The sequence below is a fragment of the Morus notabilis genome, unplaced genomic scaffold, assembly GCF_000414095.1.
Source record: "Morus notabilis unplaced genomic scaffold, ASM41409v2 Scaffold365, whole genome shotgun sequence".
In the NCBI taxonomy this organism is placed as follows: Eukaryota; Viridiplantae; Streptophyta; class Magnoliopsida; order Rosales; family Moraceae; genus Morus; species Morus notabilis.
The window spans coordinates 18,902-42,949 of NW_010362906.1; the positions used below are offsets into that span (position 1 = coordinate 18,902).

General features: G+C 33.9%; 2 protein-coding genes and 1 pseudogene across 2 annotated transcripts; 1 reads left to right on the top strand and 2 right to left on the bottom strand.

Annotated features, from left to right (window-relative positions):
• Positions 1 to 2,716: 2,716 nt before the first annotated feature.
• Positions 2,717 to 8,109, bottom strand: LOC21400239 (zinc finger CCCH domain-containing protein 11). The gene is made up of 8 exons (XM_024168958.1): positions 7,747 to 8,109; positions 7,322 to 7,406; positions 7,036 to 7,176; positions 6,822 to 6,910; positions 4,605 to 4,793; positions 4,301 to 4,431; positions 4,117 to 4,216; positions 2,717 to 2,944 (listed from the first exon to the last, which is right to left on the bottom strand). Exons 1-8 carry the CDS (start codon positions 7,915 to 7,917, stop codon positions 2,762 to 2,764), a joined length of 1,089 nt encoding a protein of 362 aa, XP_024024726.1. The 5' UTR covers positions 7,918 to 8,109; the 3' UTR covers positions 2,717 to 2,761.
• A 324-nt stretch (positions 8,110 to 8,433) lies between these two features.
• LOC21400240 lies at positions 8,434 to 13,793 on the top strand (annotated as a pseudogene).
• An 885-nt stretch (positions 13,794 to 14,678) lies between these two features.
• On the bottom strand, positions 14,679 to 15,782 carry LOC21400241 (50S ribosomal protein L10, chloroplastic). The gene has a single exon (XM_010103185.2). It carries the CDS (start codon positions 15,586 to 15,588, stop codon positions 14,911 to 14,913), a length of 678 nt encoding a protein of 225 aa, XP_010101487.1. The 5' UTR covers positions 15,589 to 15,782; the 3' UTR covers positions 14,679 to 14,910.
• Positions 15,783 to 24,048: the final 8,266 nt, after the last annotated feature.

The window sequence follows — 24,048 nt, forward strand, 5'->3', positions numbered from 1 at the left end:
AAAGGAGATGTAGCGATAGCCTCCTCCTCTCGGCTTCGTTCCAGATGTCACAGCCATCGTCAGCTCGGTTTCCTCCGCTCCCCATCGTCGAACCCCTCACGCTAGGGCTAGGCCACCTTTGAGATCTCCCACAAGATCCATTGTTCCCCAATCTCGATCCCATCATGATCGCATCACCGTCGAAGACAATTTTCAGTGGATATTATCAAGGTGCAGAGAAGGATCACCTTCTAGTGTTCTTCGCAGAGGTCGTCGGCGTAGGAGAAAGGAGACGTTTGTGCTGACGTGGAGAATTCGCTTTGTGATTCTTTGTTGGATACATTTGATTTGAGTGGATATTTAGTTCACAGAATTATGATTTAGAATTATTTTTAATTTATGTGTATTTTTTATGAAAAAAATATTGTAACAAACTATGAATCATGACACGAATTCTCATACTAAACACTCTCAATTTTGCATTTAACTTGTTCATTTGCATTTTTTGAGTTAGGGTGATTTGAGTTTAGATCTTAATTTGAATTAATGTGTCCCGTTTACTTCACCGATTCGAGTTTAGAATTTGAGTTTTGCTACAGTAAAAAGTTCTCAAAAACAGTCACATCTAACTTTTTTACTACAGTAAAAAGCTCTCACATAAAATCACATCTCAACTCAAATTACAAACTCGAATCAGCGAAGTGAACGGGTAGATTTTAACCTTAAATTCAAGTTAAAACTTAAGTTTAAATTCAAATTTTACAAAAGAATCTCGTTCTTTTCGCTGATTTGAGTTTTACTACAGTAAAAAATTCTCAGAAACAATCACATTTAGCTTTTTTGCTACAGTAAAAAGCTCTCACACAACATCACATCTCAACTCAAATTAAAAATTCGAATTAGCGAACCGAACAGGCATTGTAACTTGAGTTCAATTTTTTTTTTTTTAAATTTAGGTGTAAATAAATAAACAGAATGATCAAAAGTTTTTGTGTAAAGGCTGAGAAAGTTGTACTGCATGCTTTACCATTTTGGTTAAACTTTCTTTTTTTTAATTTTTTTATTTCGTGCATTAAAAATAAACTTGTGTTTTTGATTGTTGCAATGATCTAGATGATTACGATGTCTTTCCCATGTGGGTGAACCAAAAAGAATTGTGAAGGATCTCCACTTTGTACTTGGACAATTTTGGAACTGAACGTAGAGAGACAAAATCGAGGCCTCTACCGTCTATCATCTAATATATATATATATATATATATATATATGAGACCTTTATATGCTAACATAGCGGTAGGTTAAGTTTTTTGACCGTTAAATTTGTAGAAAATCATATAAAAACTAAAAAGTACGCAAATTTAACTGTTAAAAAAATTTAACCTATCAGTACATCAGACGTAAAAAAAAATCTCCCTATATATTTTTATATATATATTTACATACAGAGACACTATAAACTTGTTTATCATTCACATCATTAGATGAGTTTTTTTTTCTTTTTCTTTTTTTTAATAAAAACATCATTACATGAGTTTGACATACAACATAATCTTACATTGAAATACAAGGGGTGCGTTTGTAATTAGTTCCAAAACGTTTTTATTTTTTGTATAAAAATGAAAACAAAAACGTTTTTATTTTCATTTTGAAATCATTTCTGAAAATGCGTTTGGTAGTTTTATTCTGAGATTATTTTCAATTTTAAAAAAACTAAAATTGCGTTTGGTAGTTTAATTTTTAAAAACATGTAATAATATTTAAACTAATAATATATTAAATAAATATATTAAATAAACAATCAACCCATTTCCTTACTACCTCATCAATCAACGGAGACGAGTGGGGGGAGGGGGGCGCAGTAGGAGACGCGTGGGGGGAAGGGGCACTGTCGGAGATAGGGCGGAGAGGCAGAGGAATTTGGTTGATTTTTTGATTGAGTTTTAAGAAAATGGAAATGGAAAACTGAAAACGATTTTCAATCGTTTTCAGTTTTGTTGAGTTTTTAAGAATAAAGTAAAAAACGTTTTCATTTTCTGTTTTTCAAGAAATGCTGCCAAACAGCTTCCTCAGAACATTTTCAGTTTTTGATTCTTGGAAACGTGAAAAACGGAAATGAAAACGGAATCAAACAGACCCAAGGCCTTTAAATATTTTGAAAATAGAAAAAACTAAAATTATTACAATAATTACAATATAATTATGCAACATAAAATGTGAAAATCATTATAATAATTACTACTGTTTTATAATTTTTAAATATTTCAAAAAAAAAAAAAAAAAGAGCACTATACTTCAATTTTATTCTTATAAACATGCCATGACCTAATTTTTACCATGATGCCATCATGTAGTCATGTATTTTTTTCTCTTTCTGCTTGAAAGCCCCCTCCCCCACCACCATCGGCAAGCCCCAGATGGGTAGAAAGACGTGTACTCACATCTCTCCCTCTTCCCTTTTTTTTTTCCCTCTCTTTTTCCCTCTTTTTGCTACTGTGGAAAAAGCATGAAGATGAGTAGGGTTTTGAGTATGTATTAGACAAATAAAAAGTAAAAAGTGGCACGAGCAAGGGGATCAAAATTTGGAATTTGGATTTGCATTAAACAATAAACCACATTCCAATCACCAACGACAACTAGTTCACAAAGTTTCACAACATCCCAACATGAAAAAATATACATTATTCCTCTCAGAAAGTAGATAAAAATTGTAGGACACATGCAGTCCTATTTGTCCCTCCTCAATTCTAAAGCAAATTGCCTGCACTACTTAAAAATCTCTATTTCAAGACGCCTCAATACCTGGCTCACGAATCTGAATAGAGGTTTTTGACAGACTTGCTTCGAGCTCATTTAACTCATCCATGTCCAGCTCGTCTTCGTCGTCGTCAACATCAGAGACTTCTTCAGAGTCGGCAGCAGCACCAGAAGAAGTGCTTGGACCCCCTGCAGCCATACTGCCGGAGACCTGACATTGAGCAAAAAGCCACAAATTATGCAGACCATTAAAATATGTGCAACGGAAAGATGCATTTCAACAAATCTAAGTCGAACCAATGATAAAACAAGCACTTATTTCCAGGAAGAAGAGGGCTTAATACAAGGAGACATGCTAGTGGCTGAAAAAGAAGATGTGCTTTAAGCAAGAAGAAAGTGTCGGTGAGGGCATTGCAAATGCAACGCTCACGCGCATAATTCGGTGATTAAGAACCAATGTTTCACCATTTCAAGGAAACAAACCCCAATATCATGGTCTAGTAACAAGATGAAACCATAAAAAAGGGTCCCAACAAGTGCCCAATTTTTATTACTGGACATAATTTTATCTACCCATCCAAATATTCCCATTTCAAATGTGGAAATCGTGCATGGTTGTATCCACAGTGATATGCACAGCATCAAAGATTCACCAAAAATAACAACTAAGAAATTGGTTTTGATTAATGATGCAGTAATAATAAACCACAAGTTACATATTAATTTGTCTTTCCTGTGGATCTGTCAGACTTCATTTTGCAGAGCTAGAAAATAAACATTAAACAATATACTAATTTAAAAAATCACACATGTCCATGGCATGAATAAATGTAATGCCTAAAAATGCCTTGATCATGGCGGAGAGATGACTTTATCCCCTTTTTAAACTCCACATACGAATCCCACAAATTGCTAAATTAACTTAAGCCATTTGACCAAATAACTTGGCCGCGTTCATTTCACTGATTCGAGTTTTCAATTCTAGTTTTGCTACAGTTAAAAGCTCTCATAAAAAGTCATATCTAACTTTTCTGCTATAGTTAAAAGCTCTCACATAAAGTCACATCTCAACTCGAATAGATAAACTGAATGTGTCCTTAAGATTTAAGAAAGTAGCATATATAAGCCAATAATGTGTCTAACATTGAGTTGTCACATCTTAACATATATGATTGACAAGAAGCCATACAAACTACAGTTGGCATGAACAAGCCGTTACACCTCAAGCAAGAAAATGACAAGAAAAGAAAAAAGCAGTTATGCTTTGTTTTCTCAAGTGAGCTACAAGCTGTTGGAAGTTAAAAACTTGATAAAAATTTCACTACACTTCGGTCATTACTGCCAAACATGTGCAGTTTATAAGGAGGTGGAAGAAAATGTTACCTTTTCTTCAGCATGCTGAGGTTCTTGTCTAGTGTATTTTTCATATGCCTCGACATCATCCACAAACAAGCTAGCATCTGAAAGAAATAACTCGCGACCGCTGAAAAACACAGGAAAACAAAATCAATACAATGTCAAAATTGTTATTTTCAACCTCAATGAAACAAACAGAAAATTAAGAAACCTCATCCTGTCATTCTTTGCCCTCTCTGCTTGTTGAGCAGCCAGTCCAGCATCTCTCTCCTCAATCTTTTTCTTCTTCCATTGAAAGAACAGATCAGGAGTCATTGGAGTGGTGGTTTTCACTTTGGCACGCTGAAATAATCAGCAAATATCCAATAATTAGGGTTGAAACTACCAAAACAGAGAAAGAAACAAAGATAAAAGGAGATGCAATACATTAAGTCTTTAATCGCCCTACGGGGGGGGGGGAAGCAGAAAGAAAGAAGATTACAGGGATTCAAAAAATAGTAATATTTCATGTTCACCTGATTTTCAATTTCCTCCTCAATGGTAATTTTTTCAGTCTCTTCCTCAAGAAGTGCCTTCATTTGAGATTTCAAAACATAGCCAGGAGGAAGGGCATGCCTGTAGTGACAATCCTTGCCACCATTGGGACAAACCCAGAACCAACCATACTGTTTCTTTTCTACTGCCTCCAAAAAGTACTTGCAAACCTATCCACAGTTTATTAAGAAGTTAGCAAACACGGATATTTTTATTCTAGAAGAAAAACAGCTAGGTAAGAATCATGTTGTGAGGGTATGGGAATGAGAATGGGAATGAGAATGGTAATGGTAATGGAATGGAAAAGAAAGTTGATTCATTTGTTTGGTTGAACTTTTAGGAATACTAAGGAATAAAATATGATTTTTCTCGTTTTGACAAAATCACCCTTACCTTTTGAGAAACGGATTCTTCACGTTCTTGAGATTTTTTCTGCAAAATATAAGCAGATGCTTGCAAGGCATCTTTTTTTTTTTTTTTTTTTTTTTTCTTCTTAAGCAAGCTTGCAAGGAATCTTATTCTCATCGTTTATCATGAAATTAAAGCAAAATCCTAATGTTCCATGGAAGACCCAAAAGATTTGTCCGTCTAAATTAGGTTTGGGACCCACACTTTCATATTTCTAACATTGCCGAAGTCAAGCTCCAGATCTGATTTTTGCTGATCAAGCTCCAGATCTGATTATTCAGCAAGAAAGAAAGGGAAAAAAAAAAAAGAAGAAAAGAAAATAAAGGAAAAGAAAGCAACAAAAACTAAAACAAAAGGCTCCAGATCTGATCTCCTCGTCTTTGCAGACCCACAAATTAGATTTTGAAGCTTAATAACAAAGGCAACAGCTTTATATCTCTCAAGCGGCTTTGCGCTATACTTCCTTCCTTTGCCATTTTTTCTTCTGGTGGTGCTGTACTCGGATCGCTGGCGGAGTGAGTGAACCGAAAGGAGTTGACCGATGAGAGTGAGCAGAGAGAAGACGTTAGAGATAGGTGAGAGAAGAAGAAAATTAGGCATCTCCGGCGAAGCTCGCCGGCAAACCTACCAATGAGATAACCGGGGTGGAGATGTTAAAGGAGATCATAAACTGAGTAGTGAAATGGAAGTTTAGGTGGGTTTCTCATGAAATTTGTGAAGGGCAGTCATGGAAAATAATTTAATTAACCAATGGAAGTGGTATTCCTCCCACCTCTCAAAGGAATGATGATTCAATTAAAAGGTCCAAAAACAATTCCGTTGGAATAGGTATTTTGAGGTCTATAATCCAACCAAACATAAGATTTGGACTTTTTTCCATTCCATTCCTTTTCATTCAGCCCAACCAAACGCACCCTAACGTGAAAACAACCAAGTGCCTTCTCAGAAAAAAGGATCCCTATAGCTATCGAAAATGGTTTCCTACCATGCCCCACAATCCAAATAATCTCAAAAGGCAGCAATTGAACTAAGCTTGGCTGCTAGATTGAATGTTCGATCATTGATGTTTCAATTCCTGGTCCAAGTTCCTCCACCTCCAAATGCATTACTTCCAAACTTAAGTAGCACAAATGCAGAAAACTAAGTGCAGAACCAAAATACAATAAACTAAAAAATTTTAGGCCTCGTTCGTTTCGTTGATTCGAGTTAAGATGTGATTTTATGTGAGAGCTTTTTACTGTAGCAAAAAAGTTAGATGTGACTGTTTGTTAGAGCTTTTTACTGTAACAAAACTCGAATTTTAAACTCGAATCAGCGAAACGAATGAGACCTTAGAGACCCCAAGTTCCATTAAGGGTTCAAGCTAAATGCAGATAGAAAACTTCCAATAGCACATTGATCCAAGAAATAAAGCTAATCTATCAAAAGTTCACAAAAGCTGCCATCCAAAACTACTTTAAACATTCAGATACCATATTTGATTACCCAGAAAAAAAAAAAAAGTAAGTGAAGTTGGTTTATATGGGAAGACGTAATTTGATCTCTCTCTCTATAAAAAGTAAGTGAAGTTGGTTTATAGGGGAAGATGTAATTTGCTCTCTCTCTCTCTCACAATTACACTTACTTTTAAACAAAGAGTTAGAACTACTGATAAAAGAACAACGCACACGAAGGATAAACATTCAGGGTGAAAGAGAGTAACACCTTCAAATGTGAAAATTCTAACACAAATAAAAAAGATCTTATAGACAGTTAGCACGAGTGGATTCACAAGTTGTGCATAGACATACAATTTCAGTTGGTTTATTCGGGTTATACTCCGTCTTTTTCGACTCAACAACCTTCTCCAACGTCTCCTGATCCCAGTCCTCCATCGTTTCTAAAAATTAAACAGCAAACACCACCAAAGCATATCAATCAAAAAACGGTTAAGCATTCATGCAACAACTTACATAGAAACCAAAAACAATAAATAAATTAAGATAGTCGCCTGTATCCGCGCACCTTGATCACGCTTATCACTGTAAATGTCGATCTTCTCACCCTTCCTCTGGACATTCAAATCATGTGAGAACTTGCATTTAAAGCCCTTAGCACATTGTCCCACCTTGAAAAACTCGCACAGTATAGACTTGGGATCAACACCTATAGAAATTCTCAAAGTCCCAAAATTCCAATTAAACACACACCCAAGGGGCAAACTAAGGAAAAAAAAAAAGCATAAACCAAAAATAAAATTACAAGAAACATCAACCAAAGACTGAAAGTACAACTACACAGTAGTACATACCGACTGGTACTTTTGGTTGACTAACAGCAACCTTAAATAAATCATTCAGCTCCTTCTCTTTAGCTTTCTCTTCCTCTTTCTTTTTCTGCCATATCCAATCCAATCCAATCAGTGAACAAAATAAGCATTCTCAACCCTCTAAATTACACAATTTATTTCCCAAAACTCATAAAAAAGGTCATCTTTTTTCCCTACCAGAAGAAGTTCTACAAATAGTACCCAATGAAAGAAAGAAACCAATCATTCTCAGCCCTCCAAATCCTCTATAACCACAATTTTTCCTCCCAAACTAAACATTAAACAACAAAAAAAAAAAAAAACTTTTTTTCCCATCAGAAGAAATTTTACAAATAGAACCCAATATAATGAACATATATATGCATGCATACAAATATAAATGGCGAAATAGTGAAAAGGAGAAAAACCTTGGCGTTGATTTTGGTGGTGTCGGGCTTGGGCTGAACAGATTGTTTGAGGTTCTGAACATATTTCTGAACATTTTTACTCTTGTTCTTGTTCTTAAGACCGAAGGTCTTGTCTTCCACGATCTTCTGCTTCTTCGCCAAGTCGACCTTCGATTGCTGCTTCGGCGGCATTATTATTATTATTATTATTTAGCTATTTCGAATTCAAATTCAAGAAAACCCTAAATCCCAAAACGAAAAAAGCTTCAAAAATCAAAAAGAAAATAAATCGATTTTATCTGTAGAAGATATTAGGGTTTTTTTATTTTAGGAGATTTAGCAGAGTTCCGTGTTGCTCTGAGAGGAGGAGAAGAAGAAAGGTCAGTATTTTTTTTTGGCTTTCTAATTTATTTGCCGAAATTGCCACTCATCGTTTTCCAACTGGTTAGTGCCTCTTTTTCACTGAAGAAGGATCCAGAACCAAGATGGGTAAAATCGGAAATTCATATAGAGATAAGGGTATAATTGTCCGTAAGTATGTTTTATGCAGTTGTTCTTTTTGTACCAAAACTACCCTTACAAGGTACAACCTCGAACTGCTAGTGGCAAAGACTGCAGTAGCGTTTCGACCAGTTACTGTTCGCCACGTGTATTTCCTAGATTTAAGTGCGTATTACGCACTGTGCGTGGTTTAGGGTGAACAATTGCCAGGAGAACGGAGAAGAACTGAACCAGAGGCTCTAGAGAGATTAAGAGAGAGAGAGAGGGATGAGATTTCGTACGGTTTTCAGAGCTCCTCAAAGCAAGAACAGAGCGCCATTGCTGTGTCAAACTCCAGCTTCTTCTCGTTTTTTCTCGCGGATTCAACCAAGCCACGAACGGTCCGTCGAAACTCGAATTGTGTAGTAAACAATTACAGTATAAAATATGAACTTGAATTTTTACGCAATTTTTGATCTTATGGTCGGTTGATTACTGTGAAGATGGAGTAGAATGGAAATGGCGGTGTTTGAGACGGTGTGGCGGTTCCTTTGCTTTGCAGGTCTTCGTTCGGAATCGCGTTCGATATTGATGGCGTTATTCTTCGCGGTCGTGTACCTATCGGAGGATCTCCCCGAGCTTTGAGAAGATTGTACAGAGAGTCTGGTACTGATCATGACATTCTTCTCTCGATAAATTTACTTGAGCATTGCTAGCCATCCGTTTGTTTCCCAGGAAAACTGGGGAAAAAGAACAGAAAGCACCCTCTTTTTTTTTATTCTTAATCTCGTTATATATGTCATGTTGGTCTATAGGAAATTCGTTTTTAATGTCCGTACAAGTAGCAATAGAAACATCAAATAGTGTAGATATTCTGTCTGATAACTTACATTCTGTTAGTAGAAAATAGAAAGAAATGTTTGATCTTTGGTTTTATTTTATTTTATATATTTTATAATTAATCTTTTCTCTTTGGTTATCAGGCTCATCTTTGTACCTTACTGCATTTGGCTTAATTGTTTTTTTTTTTTTTTTTATCTCTTCTCTCTCTCTCTCTCTCTCTCTCTCTATCCTTTCTTTGTAGGTACTTTGAAAGTTCCCTTTCTGTTCTTGACCAACGGTAAGTTGTCTTAATGTAGTGTTCACCAAAATCTTTTTTTTTTTTTTGTTAAATTCTAATTGTGTTATATATTTAATGTGTTCTTGGCCAGCAAGTGAGTTCATTTGTTATACAGTAAATAGTTTCTTACATTCTTCATTGTATATTTTATTCTGAAATGCAAGATATAGAGTGGAGAGATAAAATGGCTGATAACTCTGGTTCTCTAAATAGGAGGTGGCATCCCAGAATCACGACGAGCCATCGAGCTTAGCGAGCTTCTGGGAGCTCCAATTTCACCCTCTCAGGTATGCTTCAGAACTTGGAATTCCTTATCACCAACAAGAATAAAAAGATTGGATTAAAATGAAAGATTTTATGAATAGAACTTGACTGATGAAATCCTTGGCATAGCTGTCTCTTTTGCAATATCTTGGTGCAGGTCGTACAAGGTCACACACCTTTTGAAAATTTGTTGACCAGGTAAACCATATTTGCTCTTGAGATATCAAAAAGTTAATTTACAATTTGACATAATTGGCAGTGAATGAATCAGAGTTATTTATTTTTTGTCCCAACATTTTATCCTAAAAAATTCGTGCCTTGATCAATCATGTAAATAAAGCACTTAAAACTTGGCTTTGGTAATTGATAAATGAGATCATTTGGCAGCTTAAACTAGGCAAAATAACACCCTGGACTTGGAGGCGGCATAAGTTATTGCTTCTGGTTGCATGTTTATCTAGCCTCTAGTGAAAACCTGGATGCAGCTCTGAAATTTGCTCTGGCACTCAAGCTGCCCTTATGTTTCTTCCGTTTTTTTGAAACGAATGGAGTAGAGAATATAGTTGAGTCACACTTGTAGAACATTATCTATCAGCATCATTTTCTAAGAGAGATGTTTTTCTTGTTCTTAATAAGTTCCATAGATTACCTTATCAAATAACTTAGAACTTTGCTTCAGATCATTAAATGCGGTCAATCTTAGAACCATGCTTTTGTTTATCTTTTTATAGATATGAGAATGAACTGATTGTTGCTGCTGGGAAAGGAGAGCCAGCTCTTGTGATGTCTGAGTATGGTTTCCAGTAAGTTCGTAGTCACATCTTGGTTGTTCTATTCTGTATATAAATAAATAATGGGAACATATGCATATATATTATACTATATATACATACATATATATCCCTGGTTCTGAGCTTCCGGATCATGAATCATAATTGCATATGTTCGTAGATTTTTAAGAATCAGGTATAGCTAAATGGCTATGTTTATGTTCTGTGGCAGAAAAGTTCTCTCACTGGATGAATATGCGTCCTATTTCAAAGACATTGATCCTGTATCTCAATACAAGAACTGGACAACAGATCAGGCATTATATCAAAGTGGCCAGTCCAATGAGTTCACGCCAAGATACAATGTTTTATATGAAAGGGTTAAGGCAGCATTTGTTGTCAGTGATCCTGTAGATTGGGGCAGAGATATTCAGGTAAACCATTTGAATACGTCCTTGTATGATTATTTTAGCAGTTAGCTCTTTGTAGAGCTATGGTAGTTTCAAATTCCATGTGAACTGTTGTGCTTTACATCGTCAAATCAGAAGAGCTAAGTGAAACAAATGAAAAGACATCGTAGTGACATTCTGTGACAGCAATTTTTGACCTTCAGAAAAGTATGGCATGCAACATTAGAGTGTAGTGAAATAGAAATCAACAGGGAGGAAACAATGCCCGTCTATTTTCTTTTCTTTTTCTTTTTTCCCCTTTCTTTTCCTCTGTTTTTTTCTTGAACAAATCTGTAAGTTTTTGTTCAGAACCTAGCTCAGAAAATCAGCCAAACACCAATACCACACTCACACACACCAGAAACAGCAAGAAAATGAGAATAATCGGAGGGAATTTTATTAATCCAATTAGCCAAGAACACCAAATTACACTGAAATGTAATGGATAGAACGGAGAATTCGAGTACTCCGGGGACTCCTAATTTGGTGGTATTCGAGAGACCACCGCTCTCCCTAATCTCAGTCTCCCAAAACTCTCAAAATCACAACATACCTCTAGTGAGCTACTAAGCCCTTTATTTATACTAATTCCAACTAACTATACCAAGCCACTAACCAAACAAGTTCTTAAGTCATGAACGGATCCTAACAGTTTTGTTTTCTTCAGAATCTATAGTTACGCTATATTCTCCTAGATGTCCCATAATTTTGAGCTTGGTCCTTTCAAAAACTCTAAGTTCATTGTGAACCGAATTAGGTACTTTGCGATATTTTAACATCTGGAGGGCTTCCTGGACAAGAGAGTGGACAGCAGCCACCTTTATATTTTGCTGCAGATGATCTCGAATATCAGGTTGGTTGCTTGCTCCTTTAGAGGTATAGATTGAACTTGGACCCACATCTGGTGTAGTGATGGAAAAGAAAGAATCCAAATTTTGTTCAGTTCATATATTCGTCTTCAGACATCAGAGTTTACTGGAAATGGGAACTTACAAGGATTAGTTAGCCTTAAGGAAGAGCCATTTGTAACTATACTGATATTTGTCATTTGGTCAGAGTTTTTCTGGTATGGATTTCCTTTGTGGAATCATCAAATCACTGACTATGATAGTAATCATGTTCCATATCCAGTTGTCCCATCAATTTCTTTTTCCTGCTTTAATATTTTTACTTCAGCAGCTCTCCAAGGATACAAATAGGAGTTTTAAGTATCTTCATTTTCAATTTATTTGTTATAACTTTCTTCTTCTATTGCATTTCAAGTTTTACAAAATTTTGACAGTTGCGAGTTGTACTGAATATAGGCAGCATTTCCTTCTGAGCGACTTGGAATGGGTGCTTTCAGGATTGCCCTAGAAAGTGTCTTCAATAGGTAAGGCTATTCATATCATGTTCAGAACTTTAGAAATCCTGAACTTTTATCGTATAGGTTTGATTCAAATTGAGCCATTGATCAATTAATATTTCAATGTTTGCGTCTCCATGACCTCGTGACTAGACCAAAGAAATCAGATATATCCAAGGCCAGTCTTAGCGTTCAATTTGAGGAAACTGAGCTTTTGATATCTCACTGGCTCATCCATTTGTAATCATTTCACCCCCAAACTGTGAAGCTACAGAACATTAGAACTTATGAGACAAAGGGCAAAAGGGAGAATCCTCGAATTTCGTTCTGTTTTGAGAAATGAATTTTACTATTTTATAAAGCTTAAACAATATTGCATTGATACCTGACAGTTTGAATTGTGGTAAACATCTGAATGCTTGAAAATGTACCTCATGTACGGATATCTTGAGCTGCCTGTGGTATATAAACTCTAATTGTGGACCTTTGACGTGCAGAATTCACCATAATCCACTGGAATATGTATCTTATGGGAAACCAAATCCATTTGTGTTCAAGAATGCTGAAGCCATATTGAAACGGCTTCAGTCTTCACATCATGACGGTTATCTAATAAGTAACGGAGATCCTGTATCACAACACTTTGAGTTTGAGACCCTTTATATGATTGGTGATAACCCTTTTGTTGATGTCAAAGGTGCATGGCAGGTTTGTCTTTCTACACCATCTCAGACCTTGTTTTGGCAAAATGTTGAATATATTTTATCAGACATTGATACTCGTAAACAATTGGCTAAGAGTTGAAATATCTTTGGATTACCAGGTAGGACCTCCTTGGTTTTCTATTTTGACAAGGACAGGCGTGTTCAAGGGAAAAGATAATCACTCTGAGTTTCCAGCTGATCTAGTAAGTTGGCTTTATAACCTAAGATTCATACCGAACTATTTATTTCAAGATACTCCTAGTTTGTTCCCAAGGAATTATGAGTTGGTGTTGGAATGAATTGCAAGTCCCATCAGTGGAAAATTAGATCTGATTTCCTATTGGCGATGCAGGTTGTTGATACAGTGGAAGAGGCAGTGGATTATATTCTAGAAAGGGAGTGTGCTTCTTAATAATCAAGTTATTTAAATTCCATTCCATTGGTGGGTCCCAGAATTTTCAAGGTGATGAAGAAGAGGGAGTGGGACAACATGAATGATCTCCTTTTTCTAGGAGAAAAAAAGTTTTAAGTTTGCATTTTGGCCAAAAAAAAAAAAAGAGTAATCTTGACAAATACCATTTGAAAGTGCATGGGTTAGGATTTTTATCTTTTACTCTTGATTCATAACATTTTTAGTCAAATAATTATACTAACAAAAGAAGGCGGGCCTTGGCACCGTGGTGGGAGCGCTTGTGTTTGCACCCGAGGTCCAAGGTTCGAATCCCGGAAACGGCATCTCCTTCGGGGGTAAGGCCGCGTACATATGAAATTGAGCTTTCCTCTGAGTACTGTCATAGTACGGGAGCCTCTTTGGCATTGAGCTCTGCCTTTTAATTATACTAACAAAGTGCAGGTAAATTTTCCATTTTAAGTTTCTCCCTCTCTTTTACTTCCCATTCGTTTAATTGTACTCATTTTTCAAGTTCTCATGTTTTGACGAGGCAATAGTATTGGCAGAAAGAAAATTCAAGGAAAAATGTAGCACATTTTTTGAATTCTCAATTAAATCACGCAAATAATTAGAAATTGGTGCAAGTACCTCACTTGTTTATAGCAACTTTTTGTTTCACCTAACAGCAAGATGAACTAAACCAACTGTTTCGCTTCAAAAATCCTATGTTTCTTCTTCTTTTCAGCACGTTTTTTCATTTAGGACAATGCTCAGCACTGTTTTATTAAAAAAATTTATTGATCATTGCCATTTGCTCTAATTGTGGTTTCCATTTAGTGAAAATCACAAAGAAATGCATAATAACACTATAAAGAACATGCGCTCCTGTGGCATCTATACGGAACCTGTACCGGTTCATAAGTTCATCACAACTTTTACAACTTCAATTTTTATAACAGAAGTATTTTATTCAAATGTGCACGTTGAAAATTTACAAGTATTTTATTCAAATGTGCAGGTTATTGTATCCTTTCTAAACTGCACAACCACAACACTCATGTTTGAGTATTTTAACGTAAAATGCATAAATTATCATATTAAATTAACATATTCCTGGCAGGGTAACGGAGATTCTCCTCCCAACACCATAAAAGTTTCCTATTAAAGAACTTGTCTTCTATGGACAATAACATTTTCAAAGTGTTCAAATACTGTCGTTTTCTCTGTAAAACAACGGGACCTTGAGAGTTGAAACGAGAACTTGTCTTCTATGGGCAATAACGAATAGAGCAAGCCACGTAAGCAACCCTCTCTAGTTCCAACGAGTCCTAAAAGTTTTTGATTGAGGCAAAACAGAGAGAGGCTAGCTACTCAATTCAGTTGGAGACTTAAATGGAAGAAATTTCTTGATGGAAAATGGAATATTTTTGTCAACAAAATCAATGCTTGCTTGTGTTTTATATTTCTAAAGTATACATTAACTGGCTAAACGCAAGGATTAACAAGACTTGCCCATTCTACAACTTCAATTCTAAATTCAAAAAATTGTTAACCAAATTATGCTACAAGAAAAATTCCCAAATTACAAAAAACGGTTTCTTTTTTTTTTTTTAATTTAATTTTCAAACTTACATTACCATCCCCCCAAAAAAAAAAACCTCATTATTTCCCACCTTCCTGTTCCAACTTGTTGACATAAGCCTTCAATACCATAACGAGCTCCCTCGCCGGGGCCTGGATCGTTCCGACCAGGCCCAACGCCGGGCCCTGAAGAGAGCCCAACAACTTGGCATAAATCTCGGCCCGCGTCGGCAACGTCTCGAGCTTCTTGAAATCCTCGGGCCCATAGAACTTGCCCTCGAAAACCGCGCCGGTGAAGTCATTGCCGTCGAGCTTCCTCTCCTTCTGGAAATCCCTGTAGGGCTTGATCGCCGCCAGGATCTCCTCGCTATGGACGAAGAGCCACACGTTCATGCCGGTCATGCACGGCTTCAGAGCCTCCCACTGGGTGCCCTCGATGGCCTTGAAGACCAGCGTGTTCTTCGCCACGATCAGCTTCGTGTTCTCCGGCAGCGATCGTCGGAGGTCCTGGAACTGCTTGACGGTGAAGCCTTTGTAGCTGATTCCGGCGAGCAGGTAACAGTTTTCGAGGTTTTTCTTCACGGTCTCGACCGTCTCTTCCTTCTTGGTTCGGGAAATGGCGGATCGGATCGACGGGAGGCGGTGGCCGTGGCGGAGAGGGATTTGGGAGAAGGAGAGGAGGGGGTTCGTGGTGGGACGGGGTAATGTTAGAGTTAGGGTTTGGGAAGGAGAGGAGGGGAAACTGAGTAAGGCTTCCATTGGAGGAGAAGAGGGAGATTTGGAAGAGGGAGAGAGAGAGGAGAAGAGTGTGTGTGAGCTTTTCTCACTTTTTGTTGTTGCTTTATCTTATCCGGAAGAAGAAGACGAGAGAGACGGAGAGGGTTTCAGAAGTTTTTGTCGTTTGAAGCTAACGACATTGAAGAATGAACATTTGAACTTAATGCAAACTACGTGTTGTTTAGTTATAAAAGTCCATTGGGTATTTGTGTGCGTAAAAAGGGGGTGTGTCAAGGGGTCAAAATCTCACCCAAAATTTTCCCCGTGACGGCAGCACGGGACCGAACACCTCGAAGGTAGGAAAGTTACTTTTCTTTAAACAGTTACTTTTCGATTTTTTTTTTTTACCGTTTGTGTTTTTTGGCTATTTTTACCGTTGTACCCTCAGTTTTTTCATGGACATTTTTGTAATGCCATTATTTCAGCGTTCAATTTTTTTTCTCTTTCTTCTCTCTCTTTGTGCACTTTAAAAGTTTTTGTGTTTTTTTGATCCTATTTATTTCGCTGATTTGAATTTTATTACAGTAAAAAATTCTCATAAATAATTACATATAATTTTTTTATTATAATAAAAAGTTCTCATATAAAATTACATCTCAATTCAAATTAAAAATTCGAATCAGCGAACTAAACGGGTGATTTATCTTTTCTTCCGCTAGTTTGTGCATTACAGTTGGTTTGTAGTTTATTTTATCTTTTCCTTACAGTTGTTTGCTGTTTGTTGTTTGCTGTTTACTGTTTGCTTCTCGACTTTATTACTTCTGTGTGCATTTATTTCTTCTCTGTTTTCTCTTTCTCCAACTTTTCTGATCTGTTGCTTTGTTTTCCTTTTGCTCATGGGTCATTTTGATTTACTTCATTTTGTTCTAATTTATTTGTTGCTTTTACTCTTTTCTGGTGAGGAAAACAAAAAGATGTTTACGAATGTTTGCTTCTTGCATTTTTTTTTGGGTGTTTTTCTATCCAGAGAGGGAGAAGTTTGTGTTTATTTCCACAAGAAAATTTATTTCCCTTCTTTTTCTTCCGTTGTCTCTGACTTCGGTTTTCCCAGTGCTTGAAATTTTTTCCTTTTTTTTGGGTTCTTTAGAATCTGCTTTTTCGTTTTCGTTCGTTTCTTTTTTTTTTTTCCTTCTGTTTGTAAATTAAGGTGTCGTTATTTTTTTTTAATTTTGAATGTATTTTAGCGTTTCTTCTTCAGATTTTTTTAAAGAGATTTTTAGAAGATTTTTTTTTTTTTTTTTTGTAGTCGTTTTCGCCGTTGATGTTTCAGAGGTTTTTTTAATTGTTTTAGGTCTTTTTTTTTGTCTTCTGTTGTTAATTTTTTTCCTTTTTTTTGTCGGATATTATTTTCGGTTTTCGATTTGTTTCAATGCTGTTTTTTGTCTCTTTAATATTGGTTGTGTTTTTCTGTTTTCAGAAATGTTTCCTTTTTTTTAATTACTTTCGTTTCTCGGATTTGTACATGTATTGTTACACCTGTTATTAACTAATCATTACATTCATGGACGCGTTTAAAACTCATTCTAAAATAAATTTATTTTTTGTATAAAAATAAAAATAAAAACGTTTTCAATCTTATATAGAAATTATTTTTAAAAATGTGTTTAATAATTTTATGAAAAGATTATTTTTAGTGTAAAAACTTATTAATGTTTATGTTTCTCTCTACACTTGAGAGAAGAGAAAAAAAAAACAAAAAATAAAAAATAATTAAGTTATTTTTTATTTCTCTTTCATTTTACATTAAATTAAAAAATTATTTTCGTTTTCGTTTTTTTATCTTTAAATGTCATTTTGAAAACGTTTTTATTTTTTTTTCTCAAAAAATGTGAAAAACAAAAACGGATCAATTCTAAACAAGGCCGATATTTCTGAGTTTGTTTTGTTATCTAAGATTCACCAGTTTTTTCTTCTTTCGGTAATTTTATCGCCTTTTAAATCTGTGTAATAGATTTGTTAATTATTTGTCTCCTGATTATTGGATCAATTTTTTTGTGATTTACATGCTTTTTTTCACCTGTTCTTAATAAATTATGTTCTTAATCAGTTATTTCACCTGCCACCTTTTTTCCCAATTTTGTTATCGGATAATAACCAGAATTTTCCGGTGTATAATACTGTTATTTTTTTTATTACCGCTATTTTTCACATTGTTTTTCTTTTCGTTTTCTCACTGTTAACTTGTATCTTATGTTACTTTTTCTCATTTCCTGTTCTTCATTAAAACTTGGACTTCCGTTGTTGTGTTCTGTGTCTTCTATTGATTGCCTTTCTTCGTTTGAGATATGTATTAATGTATTCTTGAATATGTTTGTTAACTTTTTTGAAGAAACTATCTTATTTATCTTTAATGTTTATAATAAAAGTTGTTTTGAAGGAATTATCCTATTTATTATTACACTTTATGATATAATTTTGTTTCTTCAGTATATGATCTGTTGATTTTATTAAGTTGTAATAATTATAATTGTATTGAATATGTTATTCTTATCTCTATGTAATTTTTTAATAATTAATTTAATCAAGTTATTTCAATAATTGTTATTTATTTTTAGATTAGGTTTATAATAATTTAGTCTTATGTTCTATGAAAAGTTTGTTCTTTCTTATTCTTATTTTGTTCTTTGCTGTTAATGCTTAGTTTTTCTTATTGTAATTATGTTTGGTATTATTTTTTATTGTAATCACTTTCTTATTGTAATCATGTTTTTGGTTATACCTTTCTTCAATCTTTGTTCTTCTGCTCTGTTTGCTCTATCCATTTGCCTTCTTCGTTTCAGAACAGTAATTTGAATGACATTATCATACTCCGTTTTTTTAAAATATTTTTCTAAAATATCACTCTGTAAACTTTATTACAATGTTTTCCATATACATTTACTGTTTTGGTAACAAATTTGTTTTTATTGTGGTCCTATTCTTGATTGTTGATGATAGTTTATTTTTCTATAATTCTTATCATATATGAAATGTATATTATAGGTGATTTCTCTTATCTCTATTTATTTGTCCTACTTTATTAAGTGATTGAACAGTTTCTAACGTTGATTTTGCCTATTGTTTTGGTCTCTTTACTTCCTTCTCTCATACAGTTTTGGTTGTTTTGCTCCATCTGTTCCGTACCCTGAATCCTCCACTCAGGTATTGAGTTCTCCTTTTGGTGATGATGATGCATTTTATTTTCTAATTGTTGCCGTGTATTAATTATTTCTCAATGCTGACTTAGTAATTATTGTTGTTGCCCGGCTTATTTAGGATTTTGTTTTCTTCCATTAGCTGATGTTCCAGTTTATTGATAGTGTGTACAAATCCTTTAATAATTTAGTTGTCAGCCAAAAACTTTGTTAAGTCATATTTGAGTTATTATTATATATCTTGGAAGCGATGAAAAAAAATACCTGCACCAACTTTTTGACATACAATTATTGTTTTCGTAACAACTTGGTTTTTTTTTGGCCCTATTCTTGATTGGTGATTACAGTGTATTTTTCTATAATTCCTACCATGTATGAAATGTCTATTATAAGTGATTTTCTTCATCTTTATACGTGTCCTACTTTGTTAACTGGTTGAACAGTTTCTAGTTTTTATTGGAATCTTATTTTGTTTTTATTTTTCTTCCTATGTTTTAATCTATCTATTCATATTGTTTTTGTTTTTGTTCTGTTTTCTTCCTTTCGTTGATGTTCCAATTTATTATTGATATATTATTCTAATCATTTTTTTGTTATACTTTTGTTGAAGCTTTGTTCTTCTGCTTTGTTTGCTCTATTCATTTGCCTTATTCGTTTCAAAACAGTAATTTAAATGACATTATTATACTCTTTCTTTCTAAAATATTTTCCTAAAATATCATACTCTGTAAACTTTATTATAATGTTTTTCATATACATTTAGTATATCTTTTCGTGTATCAATTATTCTCAATGCTGATTTAGTAATTGTTGCTGTTGCTCGGCTTATTTACAATTCCGTTTTCTTCCATTAGCTGATGTTCCAGTTTATTAATATTGTTTACAAATCCTTTAATAATTTAGTTGGCAGCTTTGAGTTATTATTGATATATTTTAGTAGCGAAAGAAAATACCTGAACCAACTTTTTGACATACAATTACTATTTTCATAACAACTTTGTTTTTTTTTTTGGTCCTATTCTTGATTGGTGATTACAGTGTATTTTTCTATAATTCATACCATGTATGAAATGTCTATTGTAAGTGATTTTCTTCATCTTTATATATGTGTCATGCTTTGTTAACTGGTTCAACAGTTTTGATTTTTTATTCGAATCTTATTTTGCTTTTATTTTTCTTCCTATGTTTTAGTCTATCTATTCGTATTCTTTTTGTTTTTATTTCTGTTTTCTTCCATTCGTTGATGTTCCAGTTTATTGATATTGTCTACAAATCCTTCAACAATTTAGTTGGCACCAACAAAATTTACTAAGTCATATTTAAGTTATTATTGATATATTATTCTAATCATGTTTTTTGTTATACTTTTGTTGAAGCTTTGTTCTTCAGCTCTGTTTGGTCTATTCATTTGCCTTCTTCGTTTCAGAACAGTAATTTGAATGACATTATTACTCTTTTTTTCTAAAATATTTTCCTAAAATATCATACTCTGTAAATTTTATTACAATGTTTTCTATATACATTTACTATATCTTTTTCATAAGGTTTAAGTTTTCATTTCGGTGATGATGATGTATTTTTCTTTTAACTGTTGTCGTGTATCAATTATTTGTCAATACTAACTTAGTAATTGTTGCTGTTGCCCGGCTTATTTACAATTCTGTTTTCTTCCATTAGCTGATGTTCCAGTTTATTAATATTGTGTACAAATCCTTTAATAACTTAGTTGGCAGCTAAAACTTTGCTGAGTTATATTTGAGTTATTATTGATATATCTTGGTGGCGATGAAAAAAAATACTCGAACCAACTTTTTCACATACAATTACTGTTTTCGTAACTTGTTTTTTTTTTATTCTATTATTGATTGGTGATTATAGTGTATTTTTCTATAAGTCCTATCATGTATGTAATGTTTATTATAAGTGATTTTCCTCATCTTTATATATGTGCCATGTTTTGTTAAGTGGTTGAACAATTCCTACTTTCTATTCGAATCTGATTTTGTTTTTACTGTTCTTCTTATGTTTTACTCTCTATTTGTATTTTTTTCCTTTTTGTTTTGTTTTCTTCAATTCTTTGATGTTTCAGTTATTCATATTGTCTACAAATCATTTTACAATTTAGTTGACAGCAAAAAACTTTGTCAAGTCATATTTGAGTTATTATTGTTAAATGCTTGAACAGTTTCCACGTTTGATTTGAATCTGATTTGTATAATGATTTTTGCTTTATTGTAAATCACAATACTGATTAGTATTTAAACTTATTTGTATTTTTGTTTTTTTAACTTTATTTATTCACTATCTAACTCTTTTGTCTCTTAAATTTTCTGATGAGATTTATTCAATTCAAGACATGCAGATCCTCTTCTCAGTATACATCAGTGAAAACTGTATATCTAATTTTTGTCCTATATAGCAAATGTAATGTAATTAAAGATTTATGTTTTTTTCTTTGTGATAACTTTGATTGTATTCTCTATTCATTAAATTAGTAGGAATTTTATTTTATTTCAATTAATTGTGCTGACAAAAGCTTGTAAATAAAGCTTTTATTGTGTATTATATTTCGTAATATTTTTTAAATATTTTTTCTATACATTTTTATTATGTATTGTATCCTTTAATACCTTTAAAATTTTTTTTCTTTTACATTTTTTTCCATATAATTGATTTAATTATTAAATATCTGTGCAACTGCATGGATATTTCACTAGTGAATAACTAATGGGGTATTTATTATGAGATTTGTATTATAATTCGTGATTTGTTATAGTATTTTTTTTTAAAAATACGTAAATTAAAAATAATTTTAAATTATAATTTTGAATTCATGACTAAGGTTTTGTTTATTTTACCAGTTTTTAGTTTTAGATTTTTACAGTAAAAAGTTCTCAAAAAATATCGCATAGATTTTTTTTTTTGTTATAGTGAAAAGTTTTAAAAAAAATGTTACATTTCATTCGAATTGAAAACTCAAATCTGCGAAATGAACGAAGCTAATATTTACTAAGACAACACAAGTAAACAAGCACACACCAAAGATACGGGAATCATCCCAACCTTTTATTATCTCATTATAATATAAAGGAATACACTCGCTCAACTGCACCATAACATGCACACTTGGACCCCTAAGACTTAGGGCCTGTTCGGCAAGTCTGTTTTTGAGTGAAAAACTCAAAAAAAAAAAAAAAACAGCTCGAGTTATAATTTTATTCGAGTTCCTGTTCTTTTAAGTTTGAACTCGAGTTTGGGACTAAAACTCGAGTTCAAGTTTCCCCTTCAACTCGAGTTTAGAAACTCGAACTCAAGTTAATGAATAATATTTTTTCTATTCTTAAAAATGCTACAACTTTTTCGTTTTAATTATGATTGAGATGATTTTTTTTTCTATGCGTTCACAACGGTACTCGTTCTCACACACATTCTCTCTCCTATTTTTTATTCAAATCAATCGGATTTCAAACCAAAGAAGAATTTCAAGAAGTTATCAACTCAAGAGAAGGATTTGAGATAAGATTTCTGAAAAACTTCTCTTGAATCTCGAATTTTTCAGATTTGAAAACCTATTTTGGTTCAAAATGGATTTTCATGGATTTTGAGTAAAATCATGGTAGGAATTTGAGATTTTTGGTTCTTTGGACTGTATTTGTCATTTAGAACCTGGATTGGGTGATTTCCCTTTGAAATATTTTGAATTGGAACTGAAATTATAGGTTTTTGGGCTGATTCAGCGAGTTTTTCTCGCATCCCTGTTCTCCATTGATTGGCCTATGCAGTCGATCGGATTGCACTCCACCAGGTCGACCTGTGCGGTCGACTGAATTGCACACCACCGGTCGACCGGTAGTGTTGCACTGCTCTGTCACCGGTCGACCGGTGTACACGGGGTTTGACCATGTTTTGTCCAAAAATGTTGTTTTGACCTCAAATTTCAAAGAGAACTCAAATTAGCTTCCTTTGAGGATCTAAAGTCAATGAATTAGCATCTTTAATTCATGTTTTAAGATCCAAACCCTTAGAATGATGATTTGAAACATGAAATGGTTTATGAAACTTGAAATTTGGTTAAGGCACACTAATAGGAAATCAAATGATATAATTGAGATTGAAATTGCTTTAGGAATGAGGATCGGATCCGAAAGGCGGAATAGAGTAACGCTAGCCACAGGTTTGATATTTGTGAGGTAGGATTTCTTATCCCTTTCTTTGTCAGCCTGATTTTAAAAGAGTTTTGACCTTGCAAATGTTTTATAAAGAGGGCATGTTTGCGAAAGAAAAGCATTTTCAAAACAATAGCTTGATTTTAGCTCTTGGAATTATAATGAACTATTTCAGAAAGTTTAATGAATGATTTCTTAAGACAAGAGATCTTGCGAATCGGTAAACCGGCTAATGGCCAAGATAGGATGTGGAAAGTCCATCCTTGGGAGCAGAACCCGAAACCCAGCCCGGGGGTGATAAGGCTTGTGTTTGTGGTTGTGTAAGTAATTTATCGTAGTATAAATTACTTGCTGATGCCTGTAATACGGAGTTTTCAGTTTATATTCCTTTCAGAAAAAGGATGTGAGGTTCCGGCTATTTTGTTGGAACTGAATGTCTATATTTATTTAATTGCTTATTCATTTATTTATTTACTTACTCATTTATTTACTTATTTATAAAGTTATTTCAAATTACATCATACTGGGCCTTTCGCTCACGTTTTTATTTGTTTTATAAATATTAAACCATTCCCAGGCGACGCTAGTAGTAGTGCAGAGTAGTTGAGATAGTTGCTACCCTCTGATTGAGAGGATTGTGTTCATCCTCCTGGTGTACAAATATAAGAATTGTAAATTCTGTAACCTCTGAACCTTGGATTTCTAGACTGTGGTTGATGTTTGTAATGCTATTTACATGTTCATGTATGTATAATGTTGCATATCCTATGGGTGAAGCCCTGAACGATTTAGAAAGTGCGGATGACCCCGTAACTTTCTTGTAATTTATTTTCAGTAATATGTAGTGCTCGTTTGGAGATTTCCTTAATATTTTACTTTTATTTTTCTTAATCATGTTTAATTCTTAAACGAGCTTCCACGTCACTAACCCCTGCTTCGGGGCGTGACAGAATCCTTTAACTTTCTCTCTATACTTTCTCTAATGATAGGATGTCAGAAGGAATAGAAGGAATAAAATGTAACGTGTGATCTGGGGACCATAACTGCTATTTATAGATAACTTCCATGTTATCTTTTGGTATTGTTATTTTAGTTTATCATAAAAATAGAAATTGTCCTTAGGTCTCTACACATTAAAGGCC

What these genes read in the sequence shown, in the direction of transcription:
- LOC21400239 (XM_024168958.1), bottom strand. Translation starts at nt 7,917, where the DNA reads ATGCCGCCGAAGCAGCAATCGAAGGTCGACTTGGCGAAGAAGCAGAAG. An exon ending in CCACCAAAATCAACGCCAAG is followed by an intron (nt 7,407 to 7,746) that starts GTTTTTCTCCTT and finishes TGGATATGGCAG; the next exon opens with AAAAAGAAAGAGGAAGAGAA. An exon ending in AGGAGGAAATTGAAAATCAG is followed by an intron (nt 4,432 to 4,604) that starts GTGAACATGAAA and finishes TGATTATTTCAG; the next exon opens with CGTGCCAAAGTGAAAACCAC.
- LOC21400241 (XM_010103185.2), bottom strand. Translation starts at nt 15,588, where the DNA reads ATGGAAGCCTTACTCAGTTTCCCCTCCTCTCCTTCCCAAACCCTAACT.